Below are 26934 nucleotides of genomic sequence, written 5' to 3' on the forward strand. Positions count from 1 at the left end.
ACCAATACCTAACCCAAACCTCCAACTCTCTATAAATTGATAGTGATAATGCAATGTTTAAGCACCAAAAAATAGCCCAAGTTAATTAATTAGCAAAAGCACTTAGCTTTGTTAATTAACCAAAAATGACTTACCCTAAAACCCTTATCGGTCTCGGTCTCCTCCTCGCTCTTCTTTTCATCTCCTCCCAGGTCTCGGCTCGCCTACTCGGTTAGTTTAATTTGCTTATACCAAACTCGCTCTTAAATTTGTTGATAATATATTAAAAAGATTAAATCTGTTTTTATGTATTCATTTTTTTGGTATATGGTTGTAACTTTAGTAGGATGGCTATTGTACAAAATTATGAAAAGAAAAAAATGTTTAATTTGTCACATGCCATTGTATTTAATTTCACGTCGATATTCGGCATTGAAAAGTGTGTAGTTTTCAACAATTTTATGTTGTTTTTAAATATATCAAAATATTTATAGATATCATAGTATTATTGTCTATCACAGTTTATTGCTCGGTGATAGGAATTTTTTGTCATTGATAGATAATGACAATTTGATATATTCAAAAATATTTTGATCGATTCTACTATTTTAAAAAATTTATCCTAACATTATATTGATCTTTTTTATAAAAAAAAAAATGCTTTTTTGGAGTGAGCAACAAACATAGGAAAATCTCCTAAACTTTTACTTAACCAAACTTTTAGGTATATGGTAGTGTTTTAACTTAATGTGTTATTTGTACCTCTTCTTTTTCATTCATTTTATATGTAGAGGAAGACAAAGTTAAGGCCGATGGCTTAGATTATCACGGTGGACACTACGGCGGAGGACACTACGGGGGAGGAGGACACTACGGCGGAGGAGGTCACTACGGCGGAGGTGGACACTACGGGGGAGGAGGTCACTACGGTGGAGGACACGGGGGACACTATGGTGGAGGACACTACGGCGGAGGACATGGCCTTGATGCTGACACCAAAAAGTTGAACGATCAAGGTCTAGATAGTCACGGTGGACACCACGGCGGAGGGCACGGTCACGGCGGCGGCCACCACCACTGCCACCATCCCCACTGCCCTGAGAGTGTTAAGAATTAGAACCCTAATACCTACACCCCATCTGCTACCATGTTTGGTTCAAAATAAAAGCATATTATTGTACCATGAAATAAAGTTTGTTTTTATGTGTGTGTTGTGTTTTAAATTTAAATAAAAGCATAAGATATGTTGTATGAAGTGGAGATGATGCTAAATTATCATACTTTGGTAATTTATTACAACCTATGATCTTTCTAGTTTTCATATTATATATGTAATGTCAAACTATATATAAACTTGATTTTGCTTTGTACATAACTTTAATTTTCCATAATATATGTTATTGTTGGTTTTCTAAGTCAGATATGGTTATGATACGTTATATTTTCAAATATTTGAACTTTGTCGTTTTATTCCAAAGGTTGCAACCTTATAGACTATCATTTGCATTTCATAGATGTTTCCAACCAGGAAGAAATTTCTTAGAAGGAGATGAGGAGTGTTAATTTCCAAAATTTTACTTTGGATTATTTCTTATTATCTTTCTATACTTGGTGTAAGCCAAAGTATTTTTGTCTATCTTACTCCATTTCTTCTTTTTCAACAAATCATTATTCTATTCTCTCTAGTTTGGTGATAAACACTATACTAATAGATGTCTATCAATGATAGATAAGTGATATTTTGCTATATTTTAAAATATTCTAATGATTTATAATAGATATCGAGTTGAAATTACCGTACCTTTTTTCTCCATTTCCATCCTTTGTTTTTAATTATTGTTTTTTTTTTTTTTTTTTGTTTGTTAGTGAATACTATGGACTAAGAAGTATGGAAAAGGTTAGAGGCGTAGTACAAAATACTTTTTTTCTAGATGAAAGTTGGATTTTTTTTTTCGAACTTTATCCTTTTATCTTGGCAAACACCATTGGCAAGTTGAAATTTCATCTCACGAAATTAATAGGCGGTAGGAGTATTTAAAAGACTGAAGAAAACAAATGACTATTACGCTAAGCTCTGTGGTCAAGTCAAATTTGATTTGAATTCTATACAATATCCCTAATTCTAGCCGAGGATTAAAATTTCAACGTCAACAATGTTACAGTCTAAATTTTGTAAAAAATCGTAGGTGTCAATAGATATTTTTGGATATCATAGAAAATGAGATCATCATCAAAATGGTAGGCTTTGATATCTATTTGATCCCTACGGGCTTTAATATTGTATCAAAGTTTCATCTCAAAACTAAATTGATAATTAAAGAAATAACAAAGTTTTCAAAGTTATTTCAACATCTCATTTTTTATTTTTATTTTTTTCCCCTCTAGATTGATTAATATATTTAGTCTCATGGTTTCGACTTCCGTGGTATATAATCTTATAACATGTAGTGTAACCTTCATGTTAGTTCAACCAAAAAAGTGCAACAACTCATTTGTAACAAATCAATTTAATATACATACATCAACAACATTCAACATGCATTGGTCTCGTATTGATTTTTATAATCTAAGTTAGTACATATATGATTAAAAGTTTAAACAGTGAAAGAAATGTCCTATATAAGATATTTCTTCTTTTCAAGAAGCTACCCTAAATCAACAAAACATTTGAGCAATTAATGTAAGGAGAAGAAAGAGCCAGGCGGTGCGTACCCATCACAAACAATGCCTCCCTTCCTTCCTCCTTTTTGTATAGAAAACAAAGAATGTGCAAAGGCTTTGCAGTCACATGGCCCAACATCACCGACCCTATTAAAAATTAGTAGCAGAAGTATCATACGTGGGGTCCTTAGTAAAGGAATCTTATAATGCTAAAAAAGATTTTTTGCAGTCCAATAAAGCTACAAACTAGCCACAAACATAAACACAGTTTCCTACATTCATTGAAGAAAATATTTGAAAACAAACAAACTACTACTGTAGCTTCTTGGAACTAGAGAAAAGCATCCTACTTGTGATATCAAAACAAGGAGAACCATTCAGAATTTTGGCAATATGTTGCAGAGTTTAGCAGAGTATCCAAGGATTCAAACGAGAGATTAAATGGGACATATGGGTAGATAAGAGAGAAGTCAAAAAAAGGAAGTGTCTAATATCTCTCCCCCCATCTAACTTTATATAATTTTAATAATAGTTATTGCTATTTACATGTACATGCATTGTCTGGTTCTGTTGCACAACAGCTAGACCATCCCTCTGTCACTGACCTATATAATAATATTAACAAAATTTGATGGGATGGTTTTCAGTCAAGATAAATAAGACAATTAAAATAGACTAAAAATTTTGTTCTTTTCACTTCAGTCCACGCGGTTTCTCTTCCAAAATGGCTCGAAAATAGCACTTACTCGTTTGATTGCCTGCCTACGTAGAGGAGGATGTTTGCCACTCCTTCACAATATATGCAGCAACTTGTCCACCATGATGATCTTTGTTCAATCAAGACATATATATAATAATTTGCTTGACAGCTTGATCTTTGAGTTGGTGAAGAGGCAATTACCATGAATTTATTGGTTGGTATCTGTGATCTTGGTAAAAAGATAAGTATACTGTTGTTCCCATAATAAAGAAGTGATCATTGCGAGAGATAGACCTGGCATTGGATTGCAGTTTTACCAATCATGAAGCCAGGAATAACAGTGAATGCCACAACTGGGTCAGAATTTGGTGAAAGGTACATTTCATCAATGACACTTTCCATGTAGACCTCTGAGAATCGGCTTCCTTTTCGTACTTGAAAGATGGAAGCCTCCGGTTCAATGGAATAAGCTAATGAATGTAATAGCCACACCCACCTTGCCATTTCTGCAAATGTGCTAAAGAAGGTTGTATCTGGGAATTGACCTGAGCTGATTAAGCTTCTCTGGTCCAAGTTACCAAATATTGATGATTCCATCTTGGGGTGAACGAGCCGCAAGTACTTAACTCGACAAAACTTGGCAAAAGTTGATCTTGGATTTTGTGAAAGAAAATCTTTTGTTTTCCTAAGCTTCAGCTCCATAAATCTTGCAAAGAAAAACTGTTTTTGTTTCCTCTTTTCGGGCAAGGATTCATTTGGTAGAGAAAAATTGGGTTGATGGAAGGAATCAAACATTTCCCTGAAAACAAATGTCTCGAATGCAAAGCATCTATGATCATTATTCCAATAATAAGTATCAGGTTCAATTTCTGTCGCAGCTGCATCAACATTCCAACCAGCAGATTTGATTTCATTCACCATCATCCGGACAAAGCTTCGAACAGACTTGATTGTATGCCCGAGAACTTTAATAAAATGACTTGCATTTACTTCTGATAAATGAAGATCACCAGTCATAGGAATTGACCCACTTTGATCTAAACTTTTTTCCAGCAACCTATTCTGTTTGTTAATTTCCTCGATCTTTTCTCTTAGAAACGTAATTTCAGAGCCCATCAGTCTTGCTTGCGATTCCAATCTTTTCCCCATCATGTCATATGTTCCCACAAGACTCTTTTGCTCCTGAATTTCAGCCAAGAGCATTGTGGTTTCTGGTGAAGGATCAAACTGTTTTTTAAGGTAACACTGTTTCAATTCAGACAAAACTTTCAATTCTGAGACAACACAGTGATCGGCATCTTGAATACCTTCAGCATCATAAGGGGATTGAGCAAACTGTAACTGCGCATATGCAGCTTTGACTGATGAGATGCTGGCAAACAATTTTGATAGCAACGCTTGCAATTGGACTCTATTCTGGAACTCTTCTTCCACACTATCGAAAGACTCAGATTGACTACCTGTACTCTTACTTGCGGTGCAATCATCACTGATCTTGTCTTGTGGCTTAACTTTCTGAGTTTCATGGACAGGTGCTATGCCAGTTAGAGCTCGAATATGAAGAACTTTGGTAATTGTGCGTGCCAATTTACTCTTACTTGGAGTGAGAGCAGAGGATTTCACAGAATCCATCTCAAGGCAGGAAAATGGCGGGGATGAAAGATGTCCCGATCAGCGTCTGAAATATAAGAATGACAATGACATTAGCAGAGAAATTCATGAACTTTCTAGCCATTACATGTACGTTTGGATTGCAGGTTTCCACAACATACCACCTTCAAGACCTTTAATCCTCTGGTTCTAAAATGCCAAGCTAGTGAATTTAAATCTGAGACAAATGCGTGAAGATGTGCTGTAAGGTTTTTCTTTAAAATTTAAATTTGAAGATGAACCACGTCTCTTAAATAATATCATCGCATGTGAAACTCAATGCCGTTGGGATATTAGAGCAACAAAAAGAAAAGCCGGCAGCCAAGAGTACAAAAATGTACTTTTATATTCTCCCACCCACCAAACCACGCAACATTTACGTTAACAACAATCAGATAAAGTCATAAACTTTATAAAATAACTATACTACATGTGCAAGACGCCTTATTGAGATATTAATTAAGCATATACAAGTTCCTATCATGCCATCATTAACATTCTGCTCCTGCTACATCAGGCAGTCCATAATTAGAGATCTCAGAACTTGGGGTAATAAAACATAAACAGGAGTAATGGGCAGCAAAACACCTCCAAGTATCTTCAAATGAACTAATCAACACACTCAAAAGTGAAACCAAACACAATCTGGGTACATAGGGAAGAAGAAAATTCCAGGAAAGGTTTCAAAATACCCCCCAGAGAATTAAACAACAAAAGCCCACATGGGTCAGAAGATCTAACAAAAAAGCCAGCCTACAACAGCTATGAAGATCAAAAGCAAGCTCTTTTTCATAATTATTCAACTGCACATCAGAATATTTATTGATATATTAAACAACGATCCAATTAAATATCAAGTCACCACTAGGCACGTATATAAAACCCACAGAAGCCGTAGTCGCTATCTAATCATGAACATTAAAAAAAAAGGGGATGACATAAAGCATTTCAAACGCTCCATTATTCAGCATTGCTATTAATAGGAGCCTTTAGTCAATAACTCATACTTTAATAACTTCAAAGCCGACTCAAAAGAATCTCCAAGTTCCTTTTAGAAAGCCTACATTTCGATGCACGTATATAGCTACCCCACCAAAAAAAATATCAAAGGGGAAAACTGAAAAAGGTGTTCCATATTAGAGATAAAGGGCGAGATCAAAGAACAGGGAAAAATACAGTGAGATAGATCAATGGTATCTTCTCTTAAATCCCATTTCCTAAAAAAGAGCATTGCCTCAAATGCAAACCATCCCGTGAAGTCCTTTCGAAATTACCATGCTTGTGCAAACATCGGGAAACCCAGAACAAAAAAAGGTAATAAAAAACAAATAATAGTTTTGATTACCGTACCTCAATGAATCGCTCAAGAAAACGCGGAGAGTCCAATCAGTCAACCAGTCATCGCAACGTAAATCTCAAGAAAATAGGACTAGAAAACGCCGTGAAAAAAAAAACCCTAAAGAGTCGGAGACCTCAACGACCCGTTAACTCTGCAGAAAGACGAGAAAAGTTCAAAAAAAAAAAACAGAACCAAAAAACACAGAGTGTTTCTATACAAACAGAAAATCGTGTTCGTCAAACAGACAAGAACAGGACAGAAAAAGGGTAAGGATATGCTGTAAAGCCGAAGTTCACATTATCAAAAAAAGGATTAAGGCATTACATGACACCATCTCTGCACTCAAATGCAGAGTACATCCGAGAATGGCGTTTCCTCCATTGAAATGAGCAAGTAAGGAATGGAAGGAAAGAAAACCGACCATTGATCTCAAGAAGGAAAGAAAAGATGGGAGCAAATGGCAGTGAGGCTGAATCCAATGGAGAAGACGATTGTTCACTGTATTAACTAAAAAGTGCTTCTGGCTTTATACTACGTTCGGAGCTCAGAAAACACGCTTCCTGAAAACTCGAGATCGTTAAATAATGGCGGTCTTTGCTTCTCCCGCCGCTTCGAAGGACCAAAATTCTAGAGAGAGAAAAGGGAATGGAGGGAAGAGAGAGGAGAGGAGGAGGAATTCAGAGTTCGAGGAGAGAGGAAGGGGAGGGAAGGGACAGAGAAATACAGGGACGGGAAGATGGTGAGATATGTGAAAAGACGAAAACGGGCATGGGTTTATAAGTTAAAAGACGGAAAAGGACAGTGTTGGGACGAGTCCGACATAGGGCATTGGGGGAATTTACAAAGCGGTAAAGAAGCGACAACTTTCGGGATTTTATCGGACGAAAATGCCCCCTCTACTCTTTTTTTTTACTGAGGTAAATTTTTGCTTAAATAGTAAATATTTGGTCTTCTTTTAACATCAAACTAGTAATCGATCATGGATTAGATACGTAAAATCAGAAAAATAGTTTAACTTGACTCTACCTTAACACCAAGGAATCCAAGGTTTAAATCTTTCATCTTTATTTGTATTAAAAAATCTATCAAATTAATTTTAAATATCAATTGACAATAAAACGAGTAATATTGATTAACTAATTTTAAAATAAAATTATGAAGTCTCCTCATCTTTAAATTTTCGTTGAAATTGTGAATAGATGAGGTGAGTGAAATTATTGAGACTATGTATTAAAAACAACGGTTAAAAATAGTGAAAACTTTCTAGATTAATTAAAAGGTAGGCGATGAATTGATCAAACTATGATCTTTTTAATAAATGCTCAAACGAATTTCGAGAATCCGTGAAGAAAAGTTGATTAGTCACTTTTATTATATAATATATTTTTCAAACCTCTTTGATTCCGAATTTTTCAAACCAACTCCTCCTTTTCTCCTTCCTATGGATTTAATTTTTTGATCTATCATATCCAAACTTAAATAAAGAAGTAATAAAACGAAACCAATCAAAATAAAGTATATGAATATAATAGAAATCGAAGTATGTAATTAAATTTGTTGAATAAGAAAGAAAAGGGAATAAGAGGATGTTTAAAATGAAGGTGGGACCCCATGTAAAAAGGATTATATAAAATAAAAATTTATAAATGAAGACACGTGGCAGTCATGGAAAAAAGGAATATGGGAAGATCTCCCTAATAAGCAATGTTGAAAGGAGAGGGGTAATTTAGGAAGTTAATGATGGGGAGGATGAGACGTTAGAAGAGAGGAAAGATGGTGGTCCCAGGCCCAGGGAGGGCTTTGATTGAGTGTAAACATTAGGACGTAAAAATGGTGTGTGTGTGTGGATACGTCAAACACGTGGTTATCTCTGACAACGCTGGGTCCCATTTCAGCCGAAATCTTTTCCCCCCACACTTTTCAAATTATTTCACTCACAATTGGACTTCTACACCTTTTCCATTCTCTCTTTCCTTTCTTTTCTTTTTTTCTTTTTAACTTTAGATTAAATTCAATCTCATTTTGATAAAAACTTATTTTTATGCTAAATAATATTATTGTTGTTGTCTTTTTAACACTGATTCATGGTAACTAAATATACAATAAAGACATAATATCTTCACTTAATCTTAAAATTATAGATGATGTATTCAATTCAAGTTCGAACGACTTTGTGATTCTTCTATCGGTTTTTCTTATTATTTTCAAAGAAGTCTCCCACCAAATGATCTTTAAGAAATAAAAATAAAGTAGATGTAAAACATATATTGGTCACTTGATCTAAAACACCTATCATGATCTCCATTAACACAAGGCTAGATTTGTAGCCATGATAAACAATAGATATAATTCATATACAATATTAATTAATTTTACAATTTATTTATTTATTTAATATTTCATGTACCCTACCACTAATAAATAAATAAAAAGTTAATAAAAAGTGCTATATTATTAGCTATAATTTAAATATCATCACATTTCACTTTACATATAATTAAGGCCATCATGGCTATTATTTTGTGGGAGGGCTCTTCTTTTGGGCTTAAAAAGCCAACCAAAACTATGCCTAAAAGTACATATAATCTATGGAGTTCATCTTAATTTTGTATAGTTACAACTTTTTTATAGTTTCTTTTTGACACGTCGTTTTAAAGCGGTAAAATACTTACACTTTAAAGAACAATTTCGAAAATGAAAAAAAGTTAACAAACTCATAATAAAAAATATTAAAAATGTTCCGTCAATCACGTCGTAAATAACGAGTGTAATATATTTGTTACACGATCATTTAAATTTGGTAGATGATTTGTTTTTTTTAATTCTATTGTTTAATTTGATTATACGATCATTTAATTTGGTTATATGATCATTTAGATTTAATTACACGATCTTTTAGATTTGGATAAACAATTTTTTTTCAAGATTATTTTAGTACACGATCGTTCAGATTGGATGCTAATCTAAACGATTTTTTTCAAGATTTTTTATACACGATCCGTGACTATTTTGTGTACATGATCGTTTACCCAAATATACACGGGAAAAAAAAAAGACGATATAAAGAAATTGCAGCGAAGAGGAGAAAGAAAAACGGAATGACAAACTTGAAATATTTAAAAAATGACTAACTCCATGGGTTTTGTTACACGAACACATAAATATTTTAGTGGTTTGTTATATTTATGAAATTTTCTCTTTAATTTATATAAAAAAAAAAAAGATCGATTTTATCACTATAATTGTATAAATTTTAATTAAGTATAGGGTAACATTTTTAAAAAACTATAAATATAACACAATCTTTTGATGTTAGACTATGTTGCTTGATAGACTTTTACTGGTGATATGATCCAAAATCGATAGAATTCGGAAATTGAATTTAAATTTTGTCACATCCACGGTTTATATTTTTGGAATTATACTATTTTTACAAATATTTTACATCTAATTGATATATATATATATATATCTGCCATGGTCGTAAGAAATGTGAATTAATGCCATAAAAAAGTCTACCAATCTAATTTTTCATTTGCATATAGAGGAGAAATCACTACAAATGTTGCAACAATTTAAAACTATTGCAATTTATTGAATAAATCGTTCCTATTAATGGTATTATTTTTGTAGGGACTAAAAATTTGAAAATCTATAAGTTGAAACGATCGCATTAATGGTTTCTAAAAGAGAAAATGATTGTCTCGTAGGTCACATCAACATGGTTAAGACAATAGTCATCTACCCAAAATGATAAAGAAATCTTAAACTAACTAACCTATTGTCAAATTTCTATTATAAACTCCCCACATACACATTGCCCCATAATACAAGCTCAATACGGTGTCCAGGAAGGAAATAATATACATAGAATAAACAATTAATCAGTGTATGCTCAACGTACAACATTTTAGATTACACTAACTTAACGTCGAAGCATGTTGATTATAATACTACATTAGTGTGAGATTGTGTCTATCAAATCAGCTTGAGATGAACGACTAAGAACATCAACGTACAAACAATCATGTTCATTCAAACAAGACTCCAACTATGATCACACAACGTACATACATACGTGTGTGTATATATACATACATACGTGTGTATATATATATACATTTGACATACATATGTGTGTATATATATACATAATGAATTGTTTTCTTCTTTTTTTTTTTTTCTTTTTGTAAGTAAATAAATGTTTAGGGACCACAATCATTAATATTTATATTTATATAGTTATATTAATGTGTTTCTTATAGTCCTTTTTGTTCTTTTTTCCTTTTTTGAGCTATAGTATTAAATTGAACAATATATTGTTGTAGATTTAAATGTTAGTTCAAAATCAAAATAGGTAAAGTTTTGACAACTTTTATACATATCAAAGATTTCAATATTCAATACCATACTTCATAAGCTAATGTTTTCTTAGAAAAGCTCCATCTATACTTATGTAAACAGAATCAATTCAAAGTTTGAATTAGAATTTTGTAGATGTAACTATTAAACATATTAATTAAAACATGTGAGTTTTAATTGTAACATATTGTTATTATATAAATTGAAAACATATAATTTCTGAAAATAATGATATGATATTAGTTTAATGCAAGTGGATTTTGTCGTGGGCTCATGGTGGTGGTAGCTTTGAAAATTTGGGGCTCTATAATGACGATAACTTACCCATAATTATAATATTAATTTCTTAAAACTGTTAATTGGTACAAATTGTTAACTTAATCCCATTTAATTTAAATTAATTAAATACTTTGTTTAAGGCTGAATGATGCATCCACCTGCCACGTTGGATCCCCTTTCCACTTTTGTTTTTAATTTATGTTTCTTTACTAAATTATGCATTTTGTTTTGTTTTATTATTTAATTCATTGTTTATCATATTCGTTAATAAATAAAATTAGATAAACAAAGAGAATCTCTTTTTCTAAGGTCAAATATAAATGTAAAATTGATATTTATAGAAAGTTGCCAAAATGTGATACTCTTCACATATGTGACAAATAAAAATTTAGAGTTTGTTTTTTTTTTTTTTTAATCTCAATACAAGAAGATATCAAATTTGAAGTCTACTTTGGATTTGGATATATGGATATTTTTCTAGTTGAATTTATTAGTTAGAGTGTGACATTTTGGATACATTAGCTACTTAGAATTTCGTTTCTTTTTCTACTTTTCTTTTAAATTTAGTTTTAAAGAGCATATAAAATTTGAGTATGAAAATAAAATATAAAATTTATGTTTTACTTCTACGTTAAAGTAAAAACAACTTATAAAACATGAACACGTTCATGTATATAACGTAGGAGAAATTGCATCAGATAACAAAAAAAAAGTAGAAAAAACAACTCATAGCACATATATATATATATATTTTTGCATATTAGAAGGCTATAAGAGAATTCGTTTTTAAATTTTCTATTTTCGAAATTTAGAAAATTAAAAAATACGGTGACATAAACCTATTATCCCAAATCTTTTTTTGCAAACATCCCATTAAATCACAAACTTCATGATCCAAAAGAAAAGAAATATAGAACTTAATCTTATAATATTGAAAATATACTAAATTTCAAAGTTGGTCCCTTTAATTTTTTTTGAGCGAGATCCTATAATTTAGATAAAAATAGAATTTAATATCAATAACTTTAAAATTATAAATTTAATTCTTACTCGTATAATTTTTAATATACAAGTAAAAATTTTAGTCGTTATAATTGGACAAAACCATCGTATATATTCTCTACGTTTTGATATAACTATCATAAATAGTATCTATCTCTAACCTAACAAAAATCTCATAAATAATCTATATGGTAGTTACCAAAAGGATTGTGATCGAATAGAGTAAGATCACAAGTGAAATAGAACCGAAATAAAAATAACAAAAAATGAAGGAAATAACACATTGGTTTTATGTGGAAAATCTCTAAAGAATTCTGCTACAAAAAATTAGGAGTTACAAACTTTATTTCTTACAATGTAGAAAATTTTCTTCAATTAAATTCACTAAATTAATTTGAAGTTTTGGGATAGTTTGAGAACTATAGGTGAACCTATTTACAACTCGAAAAACTCTATTGTCAAGCAAATCGGATTACTCAAAATTCATTTGGAAAAATATGAGGATCTAATTGTCTTTCAAAGAACTTTTTTGAGTGATAGGGAAACTTTTTAAAGAAGGAAGAAGATTATCTAACACATAGTTTTATCTCTCCCCTCTACCAAGAGTTTTTATCAAATCACCGAATAAATTCCAACTAAATTTTAACATTCTAATAGACCAAATTGACAATTTAAACTTAGAATAAATACAGTGACCAAAATTAAATTCATCAGGCCCAGAGAATTATTTCTTTTTAGATCTCTCTTCACTTTATGCTGCCCCTTTATTCTCCTAGTTTTCAGACTTGACAAATTTTCTAAAAGCAAACTCTTTTTAATTTTATTATTATTTTTTTAAAAAAAGAAAAACTTGCTGCCTTGTTTTTTCTCTTGTCTTTTAGTTCCTAGACCAAGAATCATAAGAAAACTCAAACAAAACAGCAGACATATAAAGGAAAAATGGAGCATGTTTTTGTATGGCCACACCCCCCATTATAAGAGTCTCCATCTTCCTCCATAACTCTGAATACAATCTTTAAACAAAAGTTCTCCCCCACTTATTTTCCACCACTGCCCCCATAACTATTTCCAAAAAGTAAAATAGAGAACATACTTTGAGAAACATATTCACATGTGAAATAATAAACTAGAGTTAGATCTTAATGCATGACTAAAGGTTCTATTGAATCGTAAACCTACCAAACTAAGCATGTTTGGAATGCATTTTCAAGTATTTAAACAAATATTATTCAATTAAGTCTTATCTTTTAACCATAAAATTTAGAAAAAAAGCTCAACAAAATTCACTAAATTCATTTACAAGCAAAGCTAACTTGGCTATCCTACTTTTATCCACCATGGAGCTAAAATTGATACAAGCAAAATGCACCTTGGTGTCCGTGAATGAAAGATCGAGCATGGAGTTCCGATGAAGAGTTTCGACTTTCGAGCTTTGATCAGTAAAATCTCCTTCGTTCGTCATCAAACTGTTGGAAAATGTTTGTTAGTATCTATGACAAACCCTTGTGAAGTGCAAGAAAATGGCTAGAAGCCGAAAAAGCCAAGCTCGTTGGCTTTTTCCTTCTCAAAAGTTTCGAAGTATTGGTAAATGATGGTGACTGCAAGAAGGATTCCTGTCCCTGAACCAATTGCGCCCATAAAATCAGCCAACACGGTGAGGGCACCAATGCATATGCCTCCAAATGCAGCCGCGGTTGGTATGTAGCGGTTCAGCTCTTTCTGTAGGTTTGATTCCCGATGTCCAGGCATCACCATTTGTTGTTCCTGAAATCATATCATATACAGTAAAAATAAACAACATTGAAAACAGAAAAGTAGCTAATCTCCATAACTTGTTACTTCTACAGTTGTACTTGTACTAGACAATCTCGGTTAAAGATTTGTCTTTTAGTGCAAGATTGTTAGGAACAACTTTGTTCCACAACGGGACGACATTAAGTAGCATGACTCTACCACCCCAAAAGCTAGCTTGTGGAGTGTAGTTCTCCAAGGTGATCTTCAATCACTAAGCTATATTCTCAACTATGTGAAACAACAATCAACAGTATCCCGTTTGAACTCTTCTAACTTCTGTGTCTATCTCTCTCTCTTTCTTTCTCAGCTTGTAAAAACTCCATTGAAGTGAAAGCCTTTTGTCATCAAATTTTTACTTCTTAATACATTTTGTATGATTAAATGCGCTTACCGTAATTCAAACCTGGAATCAAAACCACAATCACCTAAAATTCCTAAAATAAGCTAAAATGCTTTTTTGATCAGTTGATGGTCAATTTAATTAAAGAACACAAGAACCTTGATAAGTAAGGATATTGAGCTTATGAATGACTTTGGACATGATCATCTAAAGTTTCGGGATAACATCCGACATTGACATTTAAAAAAAACCGAGTACCTTAAGCTGCTTAGCAACGTCTCGAGCAGAAGATCCGGATACTTCAATCCAAGTTTTTGAGAAAAGAGCACAAGCCGACAACATAAAAACCAGATAGAACATGGCATGAAAAGGATTGGCTGCCATATCAGCTAAGCTGCAAAAAAGATAAAAACAACTATCAAATGTTAACTTGATTGTTAAGAAAAGAAAACTGATCTCACAAAGAATTAGAATGACCTTGAAGGTGCAGTAATATAATAGGCAAGACCACCCACAGGAACAGATTGACCAGCTGAATACTCGGATTCTTTCCATATACCCAAAAGATTCACGATGAAATTTCCACTGTACTTCCTATACAGCAACTGTATAGATTTACAAAACAATCAGTTAGATGCTAAAACATCACTACTTATTAGGCGTCCTGCATTTAATGCGAAAGGTTGATCTACCTGAGAGATGAAATAAACATTTGAGACAAGTGCAGATTGTAGAATGATTGGCATGTTGGACGTGTAGAACAGCTTGATTGGGTATGAACCTTGTTGACCACGAGCATTCTTTGACCGCACAGGCAAAACCACACGGAATCCTTGGAAGTAGATCACAATTAAGAAAATAAAAACTGTTGCAAGCAGATTTGTCACATTGGGAAGATTTTGTCGGTAAAATGCCTCACGAAGTGCTCGGATTTTGTCGGATCGAATTATCAACAGATGAAATAGAGCGATTACGGCTCCTTCAAATTCAATTCCTCGTCCACTGTTGATTGTAGTGGGACTAAAAGCTTTCCAAATAATGTTCTCGCTACAAATTAAAGAGAATTCAAGGATTTGACTCTTAGAAACAATGTGACATGCAGGCTAGTAAGAATCATATAAACTGCGAGCACAAACATCAAAAGCCAATTCAGAAGAAAGGGAGGAAAAGAAAGTTACGAATCTCACCAGATATTGGTAGCAATAAAGAGGGAAATTCCAGAGCCAAGGCCATATCCTTTCTGAAGAAGCTCATCTAAACAAATGACAATGATACCAGCAAAACAAAGCTGAATAATAATAAGAATGGCATTTCCCGCTCCAAGTTGACCAACACTACCATACATGCCAGAGAGGACATAAGCCACTGCCTCCCCAATTGCTATGAGTATACCAAGCAATTTTTGTGCCCCATTTCTATTAAGCAAAAGATGAATGAATGAAGTCGATGAACAATAAAATTCACATTACTATCTTGGGGGAACAGCAAAAACAAAACTTATTATCACTATGCACTTTAGAAAGAAACTAAAAACAAAATGGAATGGAAGGTGAAGAAAATAACATAATAACTGAAAATTAAAGTCGGGCCAGAAAATCACGTACAAGAGTGTACGATCCTCTCTCACATTGTTGTCAACTTCAATGATCTTAGATCCAACTAAGAGCTGCATCACCATCCCAGATGTGACAATGGGGGTTATTCCAAGCTCCATGACAGTGCCACGATTTGAAGCAAGAATCACACGCATCCAGTAAAATGGATCTGCACCCGTAGTGGAGTGTATGCCATACAGAGGGAGTTGGCTGCAAACCAAAAAGATGAAAAGAGAAATCACAGTGTAAATGACTTTCTCTCTAAATGGCACTTTTCGGTCCGCGTTCTGAACTTCTGGGAGGAATGAAAGAAACGGTCTGGCTAAGTGAATAACTCGAAATCCACCCCCCATTTTCCTTTATTCAAGCTGTTGAAGCAACACAACAATTTTAGTTAAAGTACAATCTACACTCTGCAGGTCTATACAGGAAAAGAGGCAATTCTGAATTCTCATTATCTCATAGCTACTTTCTCAGATAGTTAGAAATTGTCCAATAAGCTAAATAACATCTCTTCTTCTAAAATCGTTGATTAAAATGCGCAATGATAAGCCTTAAACCACAAGGTAAATCTACAGACAACTTAAACCACAAGGATAATCTGCATATTAATCGATGATAATAGGAGGATTCTTATAAAGGTTTAATAACATCGTTCATAACGCGCCTTATGAGAACAATAGCATCTCTTCTTCCTAAATCATCAAGTTCAAGTTGACCCATCAAAAAGAGCAATAAGAAAATTTACAGAAAACTTAAAACCAACATTCTTGATCCTAGCATTCATAATGGAAGTACATGCATTCTCATAGAACGCAATGAACAACGATCACTCGGCCATGATTCAGGAATGTCGACATTGTAACATAACAGGATTGATTCTTGAACTTAGTAAACTTCGCTTAAAAGCCATTAGAGATGAAGATGAACTGCCGTAGAAACATACCGGAATAATATCTCCAGAGACGGCGAATTGGACTGAAAATGTACGGAAACGTTTGACTACAAAGGAAGTTGAAACCGAGAATAAATTTTTCTTGTTATTAAATTTATGGAGAAATAGAAGCTTGCGTGTTATTCTGTCCACGACATTTATACCAATAAACAAATGACACGTAGACAGAATTCCGACGTGGTAACCATTTGTTTGACTTCAAGGTGGGGACGTGGAATTTCGTCTTTTTCTTAGTAATATCTTGTATTTTATTATTATTATTTTGTGATCGTAGATTTCTTTTTGAGATTGATGGATTTTACATTTCATCTCAAATGTTCTTTATTAAGATTTGGTCCAAGAAAAAGTTACGTGCGAAAAATGAAATAATATTTGGTGAATTTTAATGGAGAAAATCATAAGAAAGTTATTATATATTGGAAAACGGTTAGAAAATATTAAAATATAATAAAATTGTACATAAAATTTTACTATTTTTTATAAACATTTGGATACATTATTTTATGGGCCTATGCATGCTTTCAATTTGAACTGAATTTTTAGGTGTAATTTTCATTTAATTCAATTTATAATGATGTTAGTATACTTCAAATTAGAGATTTTCCATACAATCAACAAATTCTAAAGAAGAAAAAAACACATAACTCCCGATTGCATTTGGACCAGAGCAAATATGATTTTGGGAGTAAAAACCAACCAAAACTGCATGTTTTAGCTTCAACAAAAGTCATCCAAAATTGATAATAGCTCACCAAATCTATCAATCAAATGATTTATCGAGTTGGCTCTTAAATTTTAGAATCATCTCCAAATTTGTTGCAATGAGTACTCCAAATTTAATAATAGCTCGACCATCAAATGGTAAATGATTTGTTGTGATGTCTTTAATTTCTAGATCATTTTCTTCTGTCTAAAGAAATAGTCGCTTCACCTTTCCATATTCATTATCTCAATGCGCAGAGACCACAGGAGGTTACGCGATTGCTTACGTTGAAACAATCTTATTTTTTTTAGCAAGACAAAGTTTACCCATTTTTCAACCAATCTCAGAGTTTGGAGTGGTTTGTGCAAATTTCTCTTTGTTTTATCTTTTATTTGTTCATACTCATAACATATTTAAAAATGGTTATCAAATTAAAATCACTTGGTATTTTGTTTTTGTGTATTAAAAAGAAAACAAAAAGTAACCATTTAGAGAAAAGAAAAATTTCCAAATGAACTTTAATCAACAGAAAAGAGAAGTTTTACTTTTCTAAGTTTAATCTAAAGAACAGTTTATATTTTTATAAAAACAACTTTTAGAAAATTAGACACAAATATTCCCTCAATACACACAGAATGTTTGTTTTGAGTTTCTTGACAAAAATCCAGACCCAAACTCCAAACACCATTACAAAACCAAGCGAGGAAAGTGGGATTGGAGAGCGAGCACAAGAACAAGATAGCCTCTCTCGACTTAACACACACACATTCCAAAGCAAAATCAAACAAAACCCATTTCCCACTTCGGATCATAGCCTCTGAACCCCTTTCAAATTCGAACCCAAATTCCTAAGTTCACTGGAAATGGAACGACGGAAATGAATTCCCAAAGAAAGAAGCTGGAACTCTCTTGATTCATCCTTTCACTGCTCCAAATCTCTCCCTCTCCATCATCTCAGTGATGGGTTGTTCGGTTATCATGAGAAATCCCCTTCTCTTCCTTGCTTTCATAGTCCCAATTGCGAGTTTTCAAGTTGATTCTGCTGCTTCTGGTAAGTGGGTTCTTATTAAACTGTTTTTTTTTTTTTTTTTATCGCTTGGTATTAGTGAAATATGCCTACTACGCCCAAAATTTGCAATTTATTTTCAGTGGGGGCGAGCTAGAATTTCATTGGATTTTGTTTTTTCAAGTTTCCTCCTGACATTTCGGTCGAGGGTCATCTGGGGTTCTCTATTTATTGTTTCTTGTAGGTGTTCTTAGAAATTTATGTTCTCACTTTCAAGCCTTTTGTGATCTTTTTCATGCCGTTGATCTTTTGAAAATTATTATGCATTCTGATTACTCAGGAACATTGGCAAGGCACTTGTCTTCTCTTCTTAAATGGACTGGTTCTTCCAAAACTCCTCAACCAGGTGACTTTGCAGTATCCTTTTGCTTTGTAATGTTGATATGTTTTATCTGTAATCTGGCCAAATTTAATGTGGATGAGAGGTTGCTTCTTACAGATGGGAATGCTATTCAGTTTGAGAGTGGCTACTTAGTTGAAACTATTGTAGAGGGAAATGAAATTGGAATGGTTCCTTACAAGATTCGTGTCTCCGAGGATGGTGAACTCTTTGCTGTTGATTCGGTTAATAGCAATGTTGTCAAGGTTTCTCCGCCATTGTCTCGATGTATGCTCATTTCTCTCTTCTCCATTAATGACACATGTACCTCTATTGATGTTTCTTAACTGCTGTAACTTTGTTCAGCTTGGTTTCTATTCTTGGTAACTACCAAAAGCTCATATGTGATGGAAGCATTTTTAAGTAGCACATTGAGAATGGTGTTGTTTACTCATCTGGGGTTTGTAATTGTCTAGAAACTATTGCCTTTTCAGATAGTAGAGCGAGGTTGGTTGCTGGGTCTTTCCAGGGGTACAAAGGGCATGTCGATGGGAAACCAAGTGATGCTCGGTTCAATCAGCCAAAAGGCGTAACTATAGATGATAAAGGAAATGTATACGTAGCTGATACCCTGAATCTTGCCATCAGAAAGATTGTTGATGCCGGTACATAACATTAGTCTTTTCTGCCCCACCCCAAATAGTAATGTAGGATTTTCGCTTTGAATGAAAATTTGTTCAAATCTAAGTTTCTTACTCTCTGCTTTCTTGAGACTCGGAAAGTATTGTGGTTTACAAAGTTAAGTTATCGTTTTCCCCTCATTGTTAAAAACTTCGGTCAGAGTTGAACTTGAGTGTGGAAGTAAGTAGTAGATACTGCATTTGGACGTACAAACATTCTCTCTGAGTGAAAAGGTATTTGTAGGTGTGACAACAATAGCAGGAGGCAAGACGAATGTTCCAGGCTATAGCGATGGGCCTGGTGAGGAAGCCAAGTTTTCAAATGATTTTGATGTCATATATGTCAGGCGTACCTGTTCGTTGTTGGTTGTTGATAGAGGAAATGCTGCACTTCGCCAAATATCTCTTAACAAGGAGGATTGTGATTACCAATATGGTTCAGTTTCTACCTCAGGTTTGGACTTAATTATGAGCAAATAGTTTGGTCATGTTATGTATTAGCTCAGTCGTTGGTCCTGGTGAACAAACTTGAAGAAAACTGGCAACAGTCGTATCAACACCCATATAAAATAGAGCTGAACTTTAAACAATTTAGTGTTAGATATTAATAAAATATAATCAATTATGCTGCCACGATGTATGCCATTTCCTTAAACCTTTCAATATCAGCTTCAAATGCTAATGGGCTACTCCTTTCTCACTATTAAACTTTTTGCAGATGTTGCCATGTTCATTGGTGCTCTTCTAATAGGATATTTTACATATATGCTTCAGCATGGATTCAAGCTGTCATTCTTCTCTTTTATGGTGAGGACACAAATCTCCCTTTTCCAACTTGAACTGGAACACCTAACAAAGTTGTAATTCTAATCATTATAATGATAATTAGCAACAATCTCGCCAAGCTCTTCAATTCCTTCTGCTTAATCTTTGAAAGAATTTTGGGAAGCGCTTGATGCCTCTCAACTTGACCTTTTGAAATCTCGTAGTTCGAGAGTTGTATTTTTCTATGGGAGTTAAAATCTATAGGAGTTAAAATAATTGTTTAGCCAAATGATTTGAAATGTAATAAACTGTGCATAGGTGCAGAGTGAACATTTGGAGACTGAAACGAAAGAACTGAGCAAGGGGAAACAGACTAAGCTTGTAAGTACCATAAAAGAAGAAACATGGTGGGAGTCCTTCGGACAGGTCGTTGCCGAACTTTACAAGCAAGCTATAGAATTGCTGCCTGGAAATCTCAAATCCTTTCTTTGGCCTTACTTTAGATCAGAGGATAACAAGGAGAAAGGTCTAACTCCTTTGAAAGATGCTCTCAAGATGCCAGAAGATGAGATCAAGGCCAATGTGTCCTTGAAACAGAAAACTGCCATTCCTCTCTCTGAAACCAAGCATGTCTCAATCAAACATGATGAATTGAAACCACCCAAAATGAAATCAAGTATCAAGAATCCATCTCTCTTAAACAAGCACAGCCATTCAGGACAAGAGTACGCCGAGTTTTACAGGACGGGCATGGTTTCTTCCTCCCTCAGCCGGTCCAAGGGCCAGAAGGATAGATCAAGACATCGACAGAAAGAGAAAGGATCAGATATCTTAACAGGAACACTCGGGGTTGAACCAAAATCTGCAGAGATGAGGACGGATTATAACGAGCCGAAGTATGACCAGTACAATATCAGGAATAAGTACAGATATGATTCTTCATCCTTCCATTTCTGATGAACTTGAGTCTTGATGAATTCATTTGACTATACACAGCCAAAGTATACAAATGACCTCAGTTTTCTGCAAGGTTTGATAACTTCTAGCTTCCCCAAGGAGATAGATGGACATTGTTGAAGAATGGATTATGAAGAAACTTGAAAATTGAGCTTTAATGGCTTCTTTTTGTTTTAGCCCTATGTTATTTTTCTTGTATCCTTTGAATGTAGGCCTAGATTTACATTGGTTTGTTGATACTCGTGGGAATTAATTGTCATTTTGATGTACCCACAAATTCTTAACTGCCCCATCTTTGTTAATTTCTTTGTAGGATCTATCATGTGTTAGAAGTAATAATCTCAGAGAACTATTACTATATAACTAAAACATTAAAACTTATAGTATAATTAAATCTCTTTCATCAGCCATGCATGATCCAATCCAACCATGCCTATAACTATCAAGTGATTGGCAGGTTCAAATTTTTATTCTTGCATTGTTGTACTTTCAAAATACTTATTCCTTTTATCTTCTTTCTAAAAATATTAAATTGAAAAATCATACCCCAAATTTTTTTTTAAAAAAAAATGTCTAAAGTACTATACAAAAAATCATACCCCAAATCATTATCACTTTTTTTTTTTTTTTACTTTTAAAAAAATAATAATTAGACAACTTTACCAATTACCACATGGAGTTCCAATAATATTTTTTACATTCAAATATGAAAAGTAGGATGGCCTAGATGACACTTTTTTCTTTTTCTTTTTTTAATAAAGAAAACTTAGAAAATTGTTTAACTTTTTTTGTTATATATTATTAGGAGAATCTTATTCATACCAAATAATATAATACTTTGTTGAGTTCATTGTAAAAAGAAACTCTCTTTTTAAGTTGGGAATCAGCCAGTTGCTAATGAAGTCAATTTTAATAATTTTAAATCTTAAAATAAATTAACTAACATAAACTTAGAGCATCAATTTATTATATCACTTGGATTAGACATACAGTTTTTCTAAAAGAATATGTATAATACATTATTTGATAAATATAGCAATATAATAAAATACAAAACAATAAGTTTTAGTTCCAATTGAAATAAAAAGGCATCAAATAATTCCACTTTTTAAAAGAACTTTCCTTTTAGTTTTAAAAAAATTAGCTTTGATTAAAAAAACATGGTTGAAAGAAAGTAGATGACTAAACAAAAAAGAGTATTTATAAATTTAATTAAAAAAAAATATCAAAATAATTATAAAATCTTAATATTTGTGTAATCAATTTTCTATAGATCCAAACAATTATAAAGTTGGTAGATGTTGTTCAAAGTTTATATATTTAAGTATACTATAAAGAAGTGTAGGACTATAGATTAAATTTATAAACGTCATTCGAAATCTACGTGCTTATAAATTTTTTTTACAAAACAAAAATTTTCGCAGATAGAAAAAATGTCAAACTATTTACAGAAATAGCAATATATATATATATATATATTGATAGACACTAATCGACTTCTATGATTTGTTTAAGTTTTTATTACATAAATTTAAACGTCTATGATAGAAACTAATGCAACAAATAGATGTTTTATCAATTTCTATAATTGATAGATATTGATAGACTCTTATTTACTATATTAGTTTCTATCATTATTAGACGTTTGATAGACTTCTACAAATGTGTATCTAAACTAAAATTTATATATAATCGGTAGATGGTTTGGTTCATTTTTTCTATATTTAAAAAGCTATCCTTATAAAATTTAAGAATTTTGTTAGAAATAAACGGTAAAAGTTTAATTTAAAATAACATAATATAATAATTACACTAAACTCAAGAGAAAAAAAAAAAAAGTAAATCTTAACAAAAATTTATTTTGATCCCTAAAATTCATCAAATGTTAAATGATTTAAATTTTTTTAGTTTTTTTTTTCTATCATAACAATTATCCTAATTATTATTAAGTAATTAAAACCACAGGGACTCAAAGCTTCGGCTTTTGACTTTTTGGACTCTCAGCGAACCTTCTTCCCTCTGTTCACTTTTTCCTTCCAAATCTGCCTTTCCTCTTCCTTCTCTTCTCACCCCTTTTCTTCTTTCTCTCTCCAAATTTTGTACTCTTTAATGGGTTGTGCCGGATCGTCGCAGGCCAAAGGCGACGGTTAGATTATTCTTCAACTTACTTTTTCTATATTCTGATTGTTTTCCGAGATTCTTCTTCTGCGAAATAAAGGATTGTCATCTTTTTTCTCATGTTTAATTCTGGGTTTCTATTCGTTTTCAGTTCTATGATGAATTTTCAGTGACCCCACTTTGATGGAGTGGTTAATCGTGTTTGTGGAATGCAAGATGGGAATTTGTTAATTTGAATTAGCTTTATTGTTAAGCGAATAGATTGTTGGCATTTTAGTCTTTGTGATTCACTGATTTCCTTTTTAGCTTGTAGTGAATGATTGGTTTTCTCTTGAGTGTAATTTGTGTTTTTATAAGACATTTGGTTTTGAGCTTCTTAAGCTTCTAATTATTGGTCTTGAAGAGCTGAGATTGATTAGTTTTTTTTCATTTAGTTGTAGCAAGTGATTTGATTGCTGAAGTTTTTAATTGGAAACTCTGTGGTCTTTGGTATTTTTTTCATCATTTTATTGGGATGCCAATTTAGGGCGGTTAGTTCTTTGTATCTCATACACCCCTGCAGTGATTGCTAAACCTCTTTGGGCTAGTTGGCTGAGCTCTTTTGGATTTTGTTGGGTTGGGAATAGTGGCTGTTTCATCACAATGGAGGAGGCGCCTTTTGTTTGTCTTTTTGCAGTAAGGCTAAAATTTGGTTTGATTTTGCTACATTGTAGCACTTTTCTGTTGTTTGTTCATGGGCTCCTTTTTGTACGCTTTCTTGTATGCCCTTGTAATTCTTTCGTTTTTCTCAATGGAATTTCAAAGAAGTGTTGGTTCTGCTGATCTCCCTCGTGGAGTTGAGTTTTGAAAACTGATACGATCCCATTATTCAATGAAAGGATTGAAATGCTCATAGTAATTCTCATGGTTTTGGGGAATTCCATGTTGTTAACATTCTTCGCCAAATGGCAACTGTGGTGGCTTTTTATGTTGTAAAGTCGATGTGATTGGTTCTGTCATTGATTATCCATTTATTTTTCTAATGAAATTCAGCCTCTTCAACTTTATTGCTTCAATCATCGTTCTTTAGATGTTAATCTCAAAAGTTGTAAGGAACTTATAGGATCCTCTTAGTCACTTGAAGGTTCTTTTTGATTCAGGGTCTGTGAAAAAAATCCGGAAGCCTAAACCTTGGAAGAATCCCCAGCCAATAACAAAGACAGATCTTGTGCGGATGCGTGATGAATTTTGGGATACTGCACCTCATTATGGTGGCAGAAAAGGTAATACTGTAATGCCAATTTTTTTGGTCTTGCATTATATTTCTAGTCTTTGTAATTTATTTATTGACCTAATCTTGAACTTTATATCATACTTTATGTAAAAGGAAGAGGATTTTGTATTATGGATCATTAAGAATTAAGAGTGATCTGATCTCTATTTAAGACTATGCTATTGAGCATTTTCCACCACCCTCATTTGTTAGAGCAGTTGTAAGCCAGGCTGATCGAGTCTATCAGAAAATACTTTCTACTTAGGAGTATTAGTTGGTCAGTTCTTTAATTTAAAGGTTCACTACATATCTTCTCGTTTTCAACTGCAGATAGATAAGGCACATCAAGTTTTAGACCTCTAGTTAAATTACCACATAGTTCAGCAGAATGTACATCCTCAATGCCATTGATCTGTATAAAAATGCTCTGCTGCCTGATATGAATAAAATTCTTTTGGAGGGTACAGCTATGTATGAATGTCACCAATAATTGAATGAAAGTGAGAAAAACTGGAACGAGTGTGCTAATAAACAACTTATATTACGTAATTGTAACCATGGAAATGATGAAAACTGCTTTAATGATAATGTGTAATGTAACTTTTCTTGGTTGGCCTAGTAGTAGAAAAGAAGACATAATTTCACTAGATGACTAAGAAGTCGTGGTTCAATCCATGGTGGCTACCTACTCAGAGATTAATTTTCTATGGATTTTTTTGACCCTCGAATGTTTAGAGTCAAATGAGTTATCCCATGAGTCGTTGTATCAGTTGAGACGCATGTAAGTTGGTCAAACATTGACGAATATGAAAAAAATGATAATGTGTAATGTAAAGTCATCTTTTTCCTCAACTTATCTGCCCTCTTTCACAACTGAGCTGCTCTTCTGTACTATGTCTCCGATAGAATGTTCTTTTATGATCTATTTCATCAATAAATGAGATGGTTTCTCCTATGAAAGAAAATGGTAATATGTATTGAAGCAAGTAGGAGAAATTATCATTAGCATCCAAGGCTTTAAATTCAGTTTCAAATTTTGTTTCATGCATTTTACAAATGAAGCTACACCTCATCAATTGGTCATTACTGTAGTTAGACATGAGACCGTGGCATGAGTTTTTGTTTGTTGTTCATATTCATATTCACCAGATGAATGTGCTCTGTAGTGTTCATATAAAAGCTGAAACCATTAAAAAGAATCTTATTTTGTGGGCATTAGAGATCTGGGATGCACTTCGAGCTGCTGCAGAAGCTGATTTGACGCTAGCACAAGCAATTGTTGATAGTGCAGGGATCATTGTACAAAGTGCTGATTTAACCATTTGTTATGATGAAAGAGGTATTTATAGTCAACTCCACTACTTTCATTGATCCAAAAAAAAAACCCCACAACTTCTTTAGAATATCTTCACTCTACCTTACATACTTCATTCTCGGATCTAGGGCCTAATTCTTGGTTTCTGTGGCATTAGGACAATTGTAAAATTGTTAATATCTTATTCTAATTGGGAAATGTGAAATATTATTATAATTTATTCAGTTAGAATGAAAGCCATGGGTATAGATAAGATAAGATACTTATTATCACTTCTAAAGCATATTGTTCCATCGTCTAAGGAAAAACAAATGGTTCGATCCCACGCTCTTTTTGCATATATTATCAATTTATTTAAATTTCCTGATGTTCTTTTTATCCTTTCTCACAAATCAATTGCAGGTGCGAAATACGAATTGCCTAAGTATGTTTTGAGCGAGCCAACAAACTTGATTTGAAGTAAAATACGAGAGAGACGAGGAAGAGGCTGTGTATCTTTTGTGTTGGAAATTGATTGTAAATCATGTATATTACAATATTACTTCCTTTTCTAATGTTTCTTTTCAGTCTGTACTTTGAAAGATTTCCCATATTGATCAATTGGGGACTTGCGCTAAGTTGCTGTAAGTTCATTTTGATCCAATGAAAGGAATGAAATGTCTATTCGGAGTTGTCGCGGTCTAAACATTTAATTCCTGCATTTTCATATAATATTTGCAATTTGGTTAAACCTGAAGAGAGTTCATCATCGTAATATGACAATTAGGCTCTCCATATTATGTTATTCCTCGTTTACATGTATATTGGTTAAATTTCATCATTTATTGTCATATAAATGGACAAAATTAACTTCTGGATTTATTTTTTAGTTCTTCAATAGATGTGCCACAGTTATTAAACAAACTGGCATTGACTTGTAAACATATTACTTGCAAAAGAATGAAATTATGTTAATGCAAGGAGGATTAAAACACCAATTCTAAAACTCAATAATTTGACCTCCCTATTGTTGGACTAAAGGAAAAAAGTATCCTCAGCACGTGGATGGTCATTTCAATTGTATGATTCAAATCACGATCAGAATGAAGTATGAAATTCAAGCT

The 26934-nt window shown here is 33.0% G+C and overlaps 5 protein-coding genes across 13 annotated transcripts; 3 read left to right on the forward strand and 2 right to left on the reverse strand.

The window, feature by feature from the left end:
• On the forward strand, positions 1–1354 carry LOC103501826 (uncharacterized). Of its 2 annotated transcripts, XM_051087951.1 has the most exons (3): positions 60–210; positions 771–809; positions 843–1354. In XM_051087951.1, the coding sequence occupies exons 1-3, from the start codon at positions 126–128 to the stop codon at positions 1094–1096; spliced, it is 378 nt and encodes a 125-aa protein (XP_050943908.1). In that variant the 5' UTR covers positions 60–125; the 3' UTR covers positions 1097–1354. The 2 variants fall into 2 exon arrangements, with proteins under 2 accessions (XP_008463760.2, XP_050943908.1); XM_008465538.3 differs by having other exon boundaries at positions 1–210; positions 771–1354.
• A 1148-nt stretch (positions 1355–2502) lies between these two features.
• On the reverse strand, positions 2503–7036 carry LOC103501824 (protein GRAVITROPIC IN THE LIGHT 1-like). Of its 5 annotated transcripts, none has more exons than XR_007822625.1 (4): positions 6751–7036; positions 6341–6480; positions 3387–5018; positions 2503–2787 (listed from the first exon to the last, which is right to left on the reverse strand). XR_007822625.1 is itself a non-coding variant. In XM_008465535.2 (3 exons), the coding sequence occupies exon 3, from the start codon at positions 4970–4972 to the stop codon at positions 3617–3619; it is 1356 nt and encodes a 451-aa protein (XP_008463757.2). In that variant the 5' UTR covers positions 4973–5018; positions 6341–6480; positions 6751–7036; the 3' UTR covers positions 3109–3616. The 5 variants fall into 5 exon arrangements, 3 of the variants coding, with proteins under 3 accessions (XP_008463757.2, XP_050943906.1, XP_050943907.1); XR_540405.2 differs by having other exon boundaries at positions 6654–7036; XM_008465535.2 differs by lacking the exon at positions 2503–2787 and having other exon boundaries at positions 3109–5018.
• Positions 7037–13175: 6139 nt separating this feature from the next.
• On the reverse strand, positions 13176–16738 carry LOC103501823 (uncharacterized). 2 transcript variants are annotated; one of them, XM_008465533.2, is made up of 7 exons: positions 16648–16738; positions 15711–16069; positions 15294–15521; positions 14799–15153; positions 14584–14711; positions 14365–14500; positions 13176–13736 (listed from the first exon to the last, which is right to left on the reverse strand). In XM_008465533.2, the coding sequence occupies exons 2-7, from the start codon at positions 16052–16054 to the stop codon at positions 13497–13499; spliced, it is 1431 nt and encodes a 476-aa protein (XP_008463755.1). In that variant the 5' UTR covers positions 16055–16069; positions 16648–16738; the 3' UTR covers positions 13176–13496. The 2 variants fall into 2 exon arrangements, with proteins under 2 accessions (XP_008463755.1, XP_008463756.1); XM_008465534.3 differs by lacking the exon at positions 16648–16738 and adding an exon at positions 16468–16606.
• Positions 16739–17976: 1238 nt separating this feature from the next.
• Positions 17977–21430, forward strand: LOC103501822 (uncharacterized). Of its 3 annotated transcripts, none has more exons than XM_008465531.3 (7): positions 17977–18410; positions 18706–18771; positions 18865–19032; positions 19239–19409; positions 19669–19878; positions 20143–20231; positions 20508–21430. In XM_008465531.3, exons 1-7 carry the CDS (start codon positions 18320–18322, stop codon positions 21144–21146), a joined length of 1434 nt encoding a protein of 477 aa, XP_008463753.2. In that variant the 5' UTR covers positions 17977–18319; the 3' UTR covers positions 21147–21430. The 3 variants fall into 3 exon arrangements, with proteins under 3 accessions (XP_008463753.2, XP_008463754.2, XP_050943909.1); XM_008465532.3 differs by having other exon boundaries at positions 20514–21430; XM_051087952.1 differs by lacking the exon at positions 17977–18410 and adding an exon at positions 18546–18605.
• Positions 21431–23123: 1693 nt separating this feature from the next.
• Positions 23124–26502, forward strand: LOC103501821 (uncharacterized). Its single transcript, XM_008465530.3, has 4 exons — positions 23124–23292; positions 24404–24526; positions 25736–25855; positions 26234–26502. The coding sequence occupies exons 1-4, from the start codon at positions 23256–23258 to the stop codon at positions 26287–26289; spliced, it is 336 nt and encodes a 111-aa protein (XP_008463752.1). The 5' UTR covers positions 23124–23255; the 3' UTR covers positions 26290–26502.
• The last annotated feature ends 432 nt before the right edge of the window (positions 26503–26934 follow it).

This window comes from Cucumis melo, chromosome 7, assembly GCF_025177605.1.
Source record: "Cucumis melo cultivar AY chromosome 7, USDA_Cmelo_AY_1.0, whole genome shotgun sequence".
Classification (NCBI taxonomy): domain Eukaryota; kingdom Viridiplantae; phylum Streptophyta; class Magnoliopsida; order Cucurbitales; family Cucurbitaceae; genus Cucumis; species Cucumis melo.

Excerpts from the sequence above, each read along its gene's own strand:
- LOC103501826 (XM_008465538.3), top strand. The coding sequence starts at position 126 with ATGACTTACCCTAAAACCCTTATCGGTCTCGGTCTCCTCCTCGCTCTT. Across the intron at positions 211-770 it reads GGTCTCGGCTCGCCTACTCG|AGGAAGACAAAGTTAAGGCC; the intron begins GTTAGTTTAATT and ends TTTTATATGTAG.
- LOC103501824 (XM_008465535.2), bottom strand. The coding sequence starts at position 4,972 with ATGGATTCTGTGAAATCCTCTGCTCTCACTCCAAGTAAGAGTAAATTG.
- LOC103501823 (XM_008465533.2), bottom strand. The coding sequence starts at position 16,054 with ATGGGGGGTGGATTTCGAGTTATTCACTTAGCCAGACCGTTTCTTTCA. Across the intron at positions 15,522-15,710 it reads AGAGAGGATCGTACACTCTT|AAATGGGGCACAAAAATTGC; the intron begins GTACGTGATTTT and ends TTTGCTTAATAG. Across the intron at positions 14,501-14,583 it reads TATATTACTGCACCTTCAAG|CTTAGCTGATATGGCAGCCA; the intron begins GTCATTCTAATT and ends TCTTTTTTGCAG.
- LOC103501822 (XM_008465531.3), top strand. The coding sequence starts at position 18,320 with ATGGGTTGTTCGGTTATCATGAGAAATCCCCTTCTCTTCCTTGCTTTC. Across the intron at positions 18,772-18,864 it reads TTCCAAAACTCCTCAACCAG|ATGGGAATGCTATTCAGTTT; the intron begins GTGACTTTGCAG and ends TGCTTCTTACAG. Across the intron at positions 19,410-19,668 it reads CAGAAAGATTGTTGATGCCG|GTGTGACAACAATAGCAGGA; the intron begins GTACATAACATT and ends AGGTATTTGTAG.
- LOC103501821 (XM_008465530.3), top strand. The coding sequence starts at position 23,256 with ATGGGTTGTGCCGGATCGTCGCAGGCCAAAGGCGACG. Across the intron at positions 24,527-25,735 it reads TCATTATGGTGGCAGAAAAG|AGATCTGGGATGCACTTCGA; the intron begins GTAATACTGTAA and ends TGTGGGCATTAG. Across the intron at positions 25,856-26,233 it reads CATTTGTTATGATGAAAGAG|GTGCGAAATACGAATTGCCT; the intron begins GTATTTATAGTC and ends AATCAATTGCAG.